General features: G+C 50.1%; 1 protein-coding gene across 1 annotated transcript; it reads left to right on the top strand.

Annotated features, from left to right (window-relative positions):
- Positions 1-6,770: 6,770 nt before the first annotated feature.
- Positions 6,771-11,462, top strand: LOC100193209 (Enhanced ethylene response protein 5). The gene is made up of 12 exons (NM_001138362.1): positions 6,771-7,088; positions 7,162-7,255; positions 7,344-7,433; positions 9,184-9,249; positions 9,365-9,454; positions 9,537-9,593; positions 9,703-9,764; positions 9,846-9,933; positions 10,410-10,486; positions 10,557-10,631; positions 10,715-10,820; positions 10,909-11,462. Exons 1-12 carry the CDS (start codon positions 6,790-6,792, stop codon positions 11,032-11,034), a joined length of 1,230 nt encoding a protein of 409 aa, NP_001131834.1. The 5' UTR covers positions 6,771-6,789; the 3' UTR covers positions 11,035-11,462.
- The last annotated feature ends 702 nt before the right edge of the window (positions 11,463-12,164 follow it).

The raw sequence follows: 12,164 nt of genomic DNA, 5'->3' as shown, positions 1-12,164 counted from the left end.
CGCGTTGGTAAGGAGTGCCTTTAAGTTTCCGAGGGCTTCCTCGGCCTCGGGGGTCCAAGTGAAGCGCTCGGCCTTCCTTAAGAGGCGGTACAAGGGCAATCCTCTCTCGCCGAGGCGCGAGATGAAGCGGCTCAGAGTCGCAAGGCATCCCATGACCCTCTGTACTCCTTTCAAATATTTGATAGGCCCCATGTCGGTGATGGCCGTGATTTTCTCTGGGTTGGCCTCGATGCCCCGCTCGGAGACGATGAACCCCAGGAGCATGCCTCGGGGAACTCCGAAGACACACTTCTCGGGATTGAGTTTCACGCCTTTCGCTCTCAGACACTTGAACGTCGTCTCAAGGTCAGAGAGGAGGTCGGAGGCTTTCCTCGTCTTGACAACGATGTCATCGATGTAAGCCTCGACCGTTCGGTCGATGTGCTCTCCGAACACGTGGTTCATGCACCTTTGGTATGTTGCACCTGCATTCCTCAAGCCAAATGGCATAGTAGTATAACAATACATGCCAAAAGGTGTGATGAAAGAAGTCGCGAGCTAGTCGGACTCTTTCATCTTGATTTGGCGATAACCTGAATAGGCGTCGAGGAATGACAGGGTTTCACACCCAGCAGTGAAGTCCACAATTTGATCGATGCGAGGTAGAGGGTAGGGAACCTTTGGACATGCTTTATTCAACCTGGTGTAGTCGATGCACATCCTCCATTTCCCACCTTTCTTTTTCACAAGCACAGGGTTAGCTAACCATTCGGGATGGAATACCTCTTTGATGAACCCTGCAGCCATCAGCTTGTGGACCTCCTTGCCTATGGCCCTGCGCTTCTCTTCGTCAAAGCGACGCAGGTGCTGCTTCACGGGTCGGGCTCCAGCTCGGATATCCAGTGAGTGCTCGGTGACATCCCTCGGTATGCCGGGCATGTCCGAGTGACTCCACGCAAAAATTTCGGCGTTTGCGCGGAGAAAGTCGACGAGCACTGCTTCCTATTTGGGGTCGAGCTCGGAGCCGATCCGGACTTTCTTGTCGGCGTCGTTGCTGGGGTCGAGAGGGACAGACTTAACCGCTTCAGCCAGTTTGAAGTTGCCGACGTGGTGCTTCGCATCAGGCACCTCCTTGGAGAGGCACTCTAGGTCGGCGATGAGGGCCTCGGACTCGGCGAGGGCCTCAGCGTACTCCACGCACTCCATGTCGCATTCGTATGCGTGTCGGTACGTGGATCCGACGGTGATGACCCCATTGGGGCCTGGCATCTTGAGCTTGAGGTACGTGTAGTTGGGGACGGCCATGAACTTGGCGTAGCACGGTCTCCCCAGCACCGCATGGTAGGTCCCTCGGAACCCGACCACCTCGAACGTGAGGGTTTCCTTTCGGAAGTTGGAGGGAGTCCCGAAGCAGACGGGCAAATCGAGTTGTCCAAGGGGCAGGACACGCTTTCCGGGGACGATCCCATGAAAGGGCGCCGCACCAGCCCGGATTGTGGACAGATCGATCCCCAAGAGCCCGAGGGTCTCGGCGTAGATGATGTTGAGGCTGCTGCCTCCGTCCATGAGGACCTTGGTGAGCCTAGCGTTGCCGATGACAGGGTTGACAACGAGCGGGTACCATCCTGGGCTCGGTACGCAGTCGAGGTGGTCGCCTTGGTCGAAGGTGATGGGCTTGTCGGACCAGTCTAGGTAGACTGGCGCCGCCACCTTCACCGAGCAGACCTCCCGGCGCTCCTCCTTGCGGTGCCGAGCCGAGGCGTTCGCCACTTGCCCACCGTAGATCATGAAGTAGTCGTGGACCTCGGGGAACTCCTCTGCCTTGTCGCCCTCCTTCTTATGGTTGTCTTGGCCTTTGCCATCTCCCGCCGGGGACCCGGCTTTATGGAAGTAGCGCCGGAGCATGAGGCATTCTTCAAGGGTGTGCTTGACGGGACCCTGGTGGTAGGGGCCCGACTCCTTGAGCATCTTGTCGAACAGGTTGGCCCCTCCGGGAGGTTTTCGAGGGTTCTTGTGCTCGGCAGCAGCGACAAGATCTGCGTCAGCGGCGTCGCGCTTCGCTTGTGACTTCTTCTTGGCCTTCTTCTTTGTGCCACGCTAGGCGGACGCCTCGGGGACGTCTTCCTTCTGCCTCTCCTGAGGCTGCTTGTCCTTCTGGAAGATGGCCTCGACCGCCTCCTAACCAGAGGCGAACTTGGTGGCTATGTCCATCAATTCGCTCGCCTTGGTGGGAGTCTTGCGCCCCAGTTTGCTCACCAGGTCTCGGCACGTGGTGCCGGCGAGGAACGCCCCGATGACGTCCGAGTCGGTGATGTTGGGTAGCTCGGTGCGCTGCTTTGAAAACCGTCGGATGTACTCTCGCAGGGATTCCCCTGGCTGCTGGCGGCAGCTTCGGAGATCCCATGAGTTCCCAGGGCGCACGTACGTACCTTGGAAGTTTCCCGCGAAGGCCTTGACCAGGTCGTCCCAGTTGGAGATCTGCGCAGGAGGCAGATGCTCCAGCCAGGCCCGGGCGGCGTCGGAGACGAAGAGAGGGAGGTTGCGGATGATGAGGTTGTCATCGTCCGTCCCTCCCAGCTGGCATGCCAGCCGGTAGTCCGCAAGCCACAACTCCGACCTCGTCTCCCCCTAGTACTTGGTGATGGTAGTCGGGGCCCGGAACCGAGCCAGGAACGGTGCCCGTCGTATGGCCCGACTGAAGGCTCGCGGACCTGGTGGTTCGGGCAAGGGGCTCCAATCCTCCTCACTGTCGCAGCGTCCTCCGCGCCTGGGGTGGTAGCCTCGGCGCACCCTCTTGTCGAGGCGGGCTCGACGGTCGCGATGGTGTTGCTCATTGTCGAGGCGATCCTGGGCTGCAGGCGTCCTGTCCCGCGTGCGCCCGGTGTGGACCGAGGCCTCCCGCATGAGTCGGGAAGTCGTTGGGCGATGCTCCGGGGGACACCCTTGCCTTCGGGAGGTAGAGCTTTCGGCCCGTCGGACCGCGGCATCCTCCAGGAGATTCTTGAGTTCTCCCTGGATACGCCGCCCCTCGGTGGTGGATGGCTCCGGCATTGCTCGAAGTAGCATTGCTGCTGCAGCTAGATTCTGGCCGACCCCGCTGGAGGCCGGGGGCAGCCTTGCCCTGGCATCGTCAACGATATGGTGTTGGACGTCCCGGGCCCGATGACGCGCTTCTCCGGCGAGTCCTCGGCCTGCCCACTCCTGCTCGATGTTTTGCCGGAGCTGCACAAGTTGCCCTGCTTCCTCGTCGAGCTTGGCCTGCATCTCGTGGATTTGCTCGAGCTGTGTGTCCTAACCCCCCGCAGGGACTGGGACCACAGCTAGCTCCTGCAGGATATCAACGCGAGAAGCAGGCCCAGGGGATCGTCATCCTCCGGCATACCGTGGTGGTTGCCTTCGTCGCGATCCCCCAGATCGACGTGGAAACATTCGCGACTTGGGCCACAACCCTCGTCATCAAGGCTGTGGCCATCGTCAAAGCAATCGGAGAGGCAGTAGTCACATGCGGTCATGAAGTCTTGCATGGCACTGGGATCATGGAGCCCGAAGAAATCCCAACCGGAGTCGGGGTCGTCCTCTTCCTCGGAACCCGGGGGCCCGTAGGTTGAGACGGCCATCAATCGGTCCCAAGATGACCACATATGGTACCCCGAAAGGTTAGGATATGCCTTTATGAAAGCGCTCACCGAAGCGGGGTCGCTTGGTGGATCGAAGCTGAATCTAAAAGGCACGGGGTGGAAAACGGACGGTACCTTTTGATCGATGGACGGTGGTGAAGTCGCGTCGGGGACGGAATGCACCGTCATCTCAGGTACGAGGTTAACGCCCAGCAAGTCCTTCGCGAGAGTGCTGGCGTCATCAGTCCGCTCAGGGTTGGCATGTCGCGGGGAAACGACATCCGTCATTGTCTCAAGTACGAGAACAACACCCGACATGTCCCCCGTTGGGGTGCCGGCGTCGTCGACTCGCTCTGGACCGACAGCGGACGAGGTGCCGCCTCCTGCGTGGCCACGGTTGCCCCGTCTCCTCTTCCTATGGCGAGGAGGGTGGCGGGGCAAACCCGGATGCTGCTCTTCTGCCACGGGGGCAAGACGTCGTCGAGTTAGCCGCCTCCAGGCGAGCTGACGACCGTCGTTGATGCTGTCGCGCTGCGGGGGGAGGAGTACCATGTCGTAGCTGCTGTCAAGGGACATGAACTCGAGACTCCCGAAGCGGAGCAGCGTCCCAGGCTGAAGAGGTTGCTGAAGACTACCCATCTGGAACTCAACGGGAAGGTGTTCGTTAACACGCAGTATGCCCTACCTTGCGCACCAACTGTCGGCGTTTCGGACCCGGGGGACCCTCAACCAAGCCGACCAGTGAATTTATCGTTGCGTGCCCCTGCCCAGATGGGTTGGTGCAAGATGGAACACAAGGGGAAATGCGGCTTGTATTATCTCGCATCGGGGGTGCTCGTAGTAGGGGTTACAAGCGTCGCGAGAGAGAGAGCCTGTTCGTTTGCTCGTCCCTCCGCGCGACCTCTCCCGCAGGAAGGCCCTGGACCTCCCTTTTATAGATGCAAGGAGAGGGTCCAGATGTACAATGGGGGGTGTAGCTATGTGCTAACGTGTCTGGCAGAGAAGTGCATGAGCCCTGTGTACATGCCAACATGGCTGTCGGAGAAGTGCTTGAGCCCTGCGTACGCGATAACGTGGCCGTCGGAGAAGTGCCTGAGCCCTGTAGAAGCACAGCTGGCGGTGCGGCTGGGATCCTGCTGACGTCTCCTTGCTTTCGTAGGAGGCTGAGAACCACCGACGTCATGGACGCACGCGGGGAACCATCATTACCTGTTATCGGGGCGAGCCAGATGGGACGCCGGTCTTGTTCCCTCGTAGCCTGAGCTAGTTAGGGGTAGGGTAATGATGTATCCCTTGTGGCGCGGTCGGTCCGAGCCCAAGGTCGGGCGAGGCGGAGACTTCTCCTGAGGCCGAGGCCGGGGTCGGGCGAGGACGCGATTCCTCCCAAGGCCGAGGCTGAGACCAAGTCTTGGGGTCGGGCGAGGCGGAGACCTCCTCCCGAGGCCGAGGCCTAAGGTCGGGCGAGGCAGAGCTTCCTGTTGCGCCCGAGGCTGAACTCGGCTGTTGTCAGTCTTACCCCGGTGGGTGGTTGGCACAGTAGTCGGAGCGGGGCGAGCGACGCTATTTTCCTGTCAGATCGGTCAGTGAAGGGGCGAAGTGACCGCGGTCACTTCGGCCTTGATGACTGCGGTGCGCGTGTCAGGATAAGGTGCCAGGCGATCTTCACATTGAATGCGCATGCGATACGGTCGGTTGGTAAGACGATTTGGCCAAGGTTGCTTCACGACGAAGCCTGCCCGAGCTGGGCTTCGGGCGAGCTGAGGGTGCGCCCACTATCTGAGGAGGCCCTCGGGCGAGGCGTGAATTTGTCCAAAACTACTGTTTCTGCCTGAGGCCGGGCTCGGGCGAGGCGAGGTTGCGTCCCTTGGTAGACGAGGCCTTGCTCTGAACCGTGCCCATCAGCCTTTGCGGTTTGTGCTGAGGGTGCTTACCAGCCGTGTTTAGGAGTGTTGAGGGTACCCCTAATTACGGTACCCGACAATTTGACTTTCTATTTTTTCATCTCCCGCAGCGGTTTCCCCTAAATACTCCCCCTATACCTCAGTACAACCATAAAATATCATTTTCTATACCTATTTTTCACCTCCTATCAATTTTTCATATACTAACAATTAACCGTGTACCCACAACATAGTAGATAGGGGAGGAAAGGAGGGCACGCTGCATCCGGAGGGAGAGATAAGAGGAGAGCGTGCGGCTGCACAGTAGGGAGCACTCTAGGGGGCAGTGATGCGGCACGTAGCGGCTTCCTGTTGCCTCTACCGAGAGGGAGCTGCCGCAGGAAGCGCTGCGGTTAGCCTAACTGTGGGCCTGTTTGGTTCAGTTTTTTCTGACCAGCTTTTCTGAAAATCTGGCTGTGGAGAGAATCTGAGTATCATTACGATTACATGTGGAGGGAGATAAAGTTGTTCATAGGGCTTAGGATCTAGAAAGTGACGGATTCCTACTATTACAATGACTCAACCGATTATGTGTTTATTTCTATTTTGGATGGTTTTTGCCCCAACGAATTTTATAGAAGCTGGCTGAAAAGCTGAGCGTTTGGCAGTCCGCAGCAGCTTTTGGTGACCAGAAGCTGCCAGAAGCCGAAACAAACAGGACCTCTAAATTGTGAGGTGATTTTGGTATATCAAACCTGCTCACGTTTATTAGCTGCTCGAATCCACATGAATAAAAACACATAAGGCCTTGTTCGTTTGTGTCGGATTGGTGGGTCAAAACGATTCCGAGCCGAATTGCTTCTCTAATTTATATAAACTTTGATTAGCCGGAACAATTTCGGGTGCAATCCGACGTAAACGAACGAGGGCCTAAGAGATACTCTAATGAGGTGTTTGGTTTGATGAACCACTTTATCCAAAATGAAGTGGTGCATCATGGGTCCATTCCTCAAATTTGGTGGGATGACTCCGTTCCACATATTAGTACTAAACAACTAACTATAAGGAATGATGTGGTGATGAATTAACTCACTCCATTCCACAAACCAAACAAAAAAGTGAGGAGTGAGAAGATGATGGACTATATTATTCCTCAAACCAAACACTCCATAAAATCTGTTCGGGCCGGACGGGTCGGGTCGGACCGGCTCAGTTTTACTGGTCGCGCACCGGCTTCTACCATCCGCCACCGCCCGCCGCGGAATTCGGAAACCCCAAACCCCAACGCGGCCGCTGTGACGCTGTCCCTGGAGATGGCGGCGTACTTGAGCATGGGTGAAGCGCAACGCCGCATCGGCGACTACCTCTCTCGGGTGACCAACGCCATCTCCTGCTCCGACGCCGCCGCGCTCGCCTCCCTTCTTTCCGTCTCCTCCGCGCCGGCCTCCACCCCGCTCTCCGACGCGCTCGCCGCCATCCCGGACTTCCCGCGCCTCGCTGGAGATCGCTACCCCGACCTTGCCGACCTCCTCGTTCCGTTGCTCCGAGCCATCCACTTCCACTCCATCCAGCGCTTCGCCGACGCCTACTCCTCGTTCGAGAAGGCCTCCAAGTTCGTTCCGCATCTTCCCGATTCGGTTCAATCTATTGGAGTTTTCGAGGATGTGACGTATTTTTGGTTGCAGCGCGTTCCTGCAGGAGTTTAGGAACTGGGAGACGCCGTGGGCGATGGAGGCGATGCACACTGTGGCGCTCGAGATCAGGCTAATCGCCGAGAAGGTGAGCGGAGGTGTCTGATCTGGCCATCTGGGTTTGTATTTTTTTTGTTATTTCGGCTCACATATTCTGGTTCGTTATCTTGATGTAGGCAGATAGGGAGCTTGCGACGAATGGAAAGAACCCTGACAAGCTTCAGGCGGCTGGGTCTTTTCTGATGAAGGTTTTTGGTACACTAGCGGTATGTTATCGTTCAAAAGATTTGTGCAGTCTTCTTAATCAGAATTTGGTCTTTTTAAGCATTTGATGAATTACCAGGACAGTTATGAACTGCATTTGTTAGTTGTTGTGCTAACCAGCTAGGCTTGAATAGTTGATGTTGGGACTATAGAAGATAAACTATCATTTGATGCAGTGTCTTATCATTTTCCGATTCATTAAATTATGAGGAACACCATTGAGGTGATTGTTTTACATAGAAATCTTCCTAGACCTTTTGTGGTTATTCCTTCAGTTTGGTCTTTGATGAATCACTAGCAAGTAGCAAATACGCCTGTAGCAAATATGCCAGTGTATTGGAATGGGGAAATCCTCGTATTCCCCTATTCCAGTAATAAACATGGTACAATATTTTTCATTTTATCGTGTACATGAAAAAACCACTTTAATCGTAGAGGAAAACCATCTATTTGTGAAGAATCACATGACAAACCCAACTTACAAATAAATAATTGATTTCCCGTACATTGCTATGATAAGATATTAATTACATTATTTTAGTTTGAACTTGCTAGGGATGCAAGATAGGTTGTTTGCGAACCCGTAAATAGGTTTAATTTTGTGGGTTACCCACATAACCCACAAAATTAAGCCTATTTGTGGGTTCGCAGATAACCCGCCTTGCATCCGTAGAGCTTGCAGAGTTTTAATTTCTGCCGTTATAGTTTCCATTGCATTCAAGTGATTCAACATGTCTAAATCTTTGCTAGAAACTGTAGAATCTTAGCTTAATATGTTTTCTTCAACTAAAGTGCTTGTTACATCTCAACCATTTTTTTTTGCAATATAATTTCTTTGGACAAAGATTGTTAGCTTGGCCTGGGTACAGTGTAGCAAGCGTGCTTCCATTGCTCAATCCATGTAGCAGATGAATTAAGCTACTACTTAAAGAGGAAGTCCTCCTATCCAGCAGAGATATTCATTTATCTAGCATTAGTCCCTCTATATAGCAAACATATTGATTTTATTAAGTTTTTTTTTGCTTTCCCTTGGGATATTATTTTGCTTTAGTCTATCTTAGTATTGGTGTTTTTCTATATATTGCCATTTTAAGTATTTTCTCTATTGGTTTTGTCATGGCAGCATATAGCTTGAATATTAGTTGTCCTTTTTTCAGACATAGAGACAATAGACTTACTACTATCAGGATCAAAACATGTATACCATTAGGCAAGAATAAAGAAGTGATTACTGACTACTACCTGTAGCTTGTCTCAAGGAAGCAGCCAAATGCACATGTCCAACAATCATTTGTTAGCAACTTAGCATCTGGTAATGGCCTGGCACACCTGTGCAGTAGATGCCACTGTTGTGCCTTCATATGTACAACCCCAGAGGTGCATGCAGTAACAGCTCAAGGCACATGGGGTCGTCAAGCCATCGCAGCCCGCAGGTATATTCTGCACATGCTGCACGCAAAGCATGTCAAAGTTGTGTGATTGTATCCTTGGGAGTATGTAGGGCCCACATGCTGTCAGACAGGAGGGAGTGCAGAGGACTCCGGTTATTCTCAATGATGATGCACACGTGTGTACAATTTCCATGTGATTGATGGACGATAGACTCGGACTTTGTTTGTGGAGTGCTTGAGAGTTGGATGCTTCTAGGAGCGACAGAATAAACCTCATTCCCTTTAATATTAGTAGAGGTAGAGATATTTACTTTTTTCCATCATTTATGTTGTGATAGCTATTTTCTGCCCAATGTTTCAGGTGAAAGGGCCTAAGCGTATTGGGGCACTCTATGTTACCTGCCAGCTATTCAAAATTTACTTCAGGGTAGGATAATTTTCCTTGTCAAGTTTTGTTCTGGTATATGTAACTTTGTAATTGGGTTCTCATGGTTTGGGTTTTAAGTTAACAAGTGCTTGAAGCTGATGATGAAATTATGCAGCTTGGAACAGTAAACCTTTGCCGTAGTGTCATAAGAAGTATCGAAACTGCAAGGAATTTTGATTTTGAAGACTTTCCAGTGAAAGACAAGGTGAGATGAACATAGGTTACAGAATTATTTCTCAGAGACTTAAACATGCCTTTACATTTTGTTGTTGCTTGTGATGGTACAGGTCACTTATATGTACTACACTGGGCGGTTGGAGGTGTTTAACGAGAACTTTCTTGTTGTAAGCTCTGTCTCTCACACATGTGAATTTATTCATGGTTACAAACTACGATGATTTCAACAACAAAGCAGCGAAACTGCTTACAACAGATTTTGTTTAACTGGATCAGGCAGATCAGAAGCTAACTTATGCTTTGATGCATTGCAATCCTCAAAGCGAGTCAAATTTGAGGTACTTCTATTGCATGGGGTTTTCTGGCTTGTGGTTTGACAGACCTGGGTGTTTATACTATAACTTTTGTTTCATTTGTAGGAGAATTTTGAAGTTCCTTATCCCTGTAAAGCTTTCAATAGGTGTACTGCCAAAAAGGACTCTTTTGGAGCGGTATAGTTTGCTTGAGGTATTTTTTACTCACACTTAGTTTCTTACTTAAGCTGGAGTAAGTTCTAGGCTTCTGTCGCGCAATTTATGCTGTATAATTGAACCGTTCAGCTTTTTACAGCCACAAAATGAGCGAGCACGGTTTGCTTAATCATTTGTTAAGCATTTTTGGACAGCATCTAGATGCTGTACGGTGGTACACTGTTTATGTTTAATTGGCTGTTTTATTCCGTTTAAATGGCTATTTAGTTTGAATAATGGTTAAAGAGTAAGTAACCAACTGTTTGGCGTTGGAAAACACTGTGCGTGGATTTTGCCTCACAAGTTACTTAAGTAACGTCTTAAGTCACAAATATGCTTTTCCACTGTAGGTTTTTATTTGGTTTTGTGAACATGTATGCCTCGTTTTTAACAATGCTATAGCTACTCATATATGGTGATCTCCCCTTCTTTTTAGTAGTTAATATTTGCACAAGTGGTAATATAACATTTCAGTATGCAGATGTTGTCACTGCACTTAAGAGAGGAGATCTCAGGCTTCTCAGGCAAGCTCTAGACAGGCACGAAGACCAGTGAGTTGATCTGTTCTTGTGCTTAAAAAACCCAATTCCTTTTGCCATCTCTGATAGCTTGTTTTGCAAGATTTTTGAAATCTGGCGTCTACCTTGTACTGGAGAAACTTGAACTTCAAGTCTATCAGAGATTAGTTAAGAAAATGTGAGCTCAAAACTGAACCTGGCATTGTCGTACTTTATAGTATTTTATGACTGAACTATTTTGGCCCTGCTATTCTTTCACAGCCACATCATTCAGAGACAGAAGGAACCAGCTAAGGCACATCAGATTAAGCTAGATGTTGTCGTAAAAGCTCTGAAATGGCTTGAAATCGACATGGATGTGGATGAGGTGATTTGAGTGTACAATAGGTTACGTTATGTTTTGCATTTTATATTTCCAATAACATTTCTAACATAGTTTATCACCCTACTATCAGGTGGAGTGCATCATGGCATGCCTTATATACAAGAACCTTATAAAAGGGTACTTTGCTCACAAGAGTAAGGTCCTTGTCCTCAGCAAACAAGACCCCTTCCCCAAGTTGAACGGGAAGCCTGTTTAAATACAATTGTCACGGAGAAATCCTGTAATACAATGGTATTTTTTTTGTTTAGTATGCAGAGATGCTTTCCATATTAAGTGAAACTCCAAGCCTGACAAGGACATTTAGGGCCTGATCGGTTATACCGGAATAAGCCAGGATTCATTCTAGCTCATCAAAATCTATATAAGGCCTTGTTCGTTTGTGCCGGATTGGTGGGTCGGAACGATTCCTAACCGGATTGTTTCTCTAAATTATATAAACTTTGATTAGCTGAAACGATTTCGGGTGCAATCCGACACAAACGAACAAGGCCTAAATTAGAGAAGTAATCCAGCTAGGAATTAATCCGGGACTCCAATCCCAAACAACCGAACAAGGCCTTATATTTAATCACCTCTGGATGTAATGTAACCTGTATCATTATTGCCTCATTGACCTTCATTTTCCATACGCGAATGCGCTATGTTTATTTTTCTATCATGTTTAGAAGAGAGTTCTTGTCCGGTACCCAGGTCAGCAAAATCACTTAAGGCCTTGTTCGGTTATTCCCAATACACATGGATTGGATGTGATTGAAAAAAATTATTAAGAATTTTGACTTGTTCGGGATTCAAACCCATCCAATCTCACTCAATCCACATGGATTGAGAGCTAACCGAACAAGCCCGAAGCGGTCAAAATGTTATCTGGCGTGAAAGGGTGTGGGTGCATGTACGCGCGTTTGCTTCCATTTAAAAATCTCAGGATCTCCTGCAGTGCATGGCAAAGGTTCTGAACTTGCAAAAATATGTGAAGAAATTATCACACAACAGGTTATGTGAAGAAAAGGGGAAATACAGTACTTAGCATTGGAATTTATTTTTAGAAGAAAAAACTGTGCTTTTCTGTAATATCATATAATTCACTAGTTTAAACTTTGCTAAACTCACCTAACTAAATTACTTCCACATTCACTAAATTCATCAAAAAAGTGTACCTAGACTTAACATCATAAAAAACAACAGTTTATCTTTATATTACTGGATGACTCTATCTCTCTTAAATTTAATGGACAATAATATTTGGATTATCTTTCATTCCTTATCCTTTCTCCCTTCTCCGTTGTCCTGCTGCCTTTCCTCCACGCTTGTGCCGCCACCGTCAACCCT

The sequence above is a fragment of the Zea mays genome, chromosome 7, assembly GCF_902167145.1.
Source record: "Zea mays cultivar B73 chromosome 7, Zm-B73-REFERENCE-NAM-5.0, whole genome shotgun sequence".
Taxonomy (NCBI): Eukaryota; Viridiplantae; Streptophyta; class Magnoliopsida; order Poales; family Poaceae; genus Zea; species Zea mays.
The sequence above is the reverse complement of the archived record's forward strand: the minus strand, read 5'-3'. Positions and strand labels throughout refer to the sequence as shown.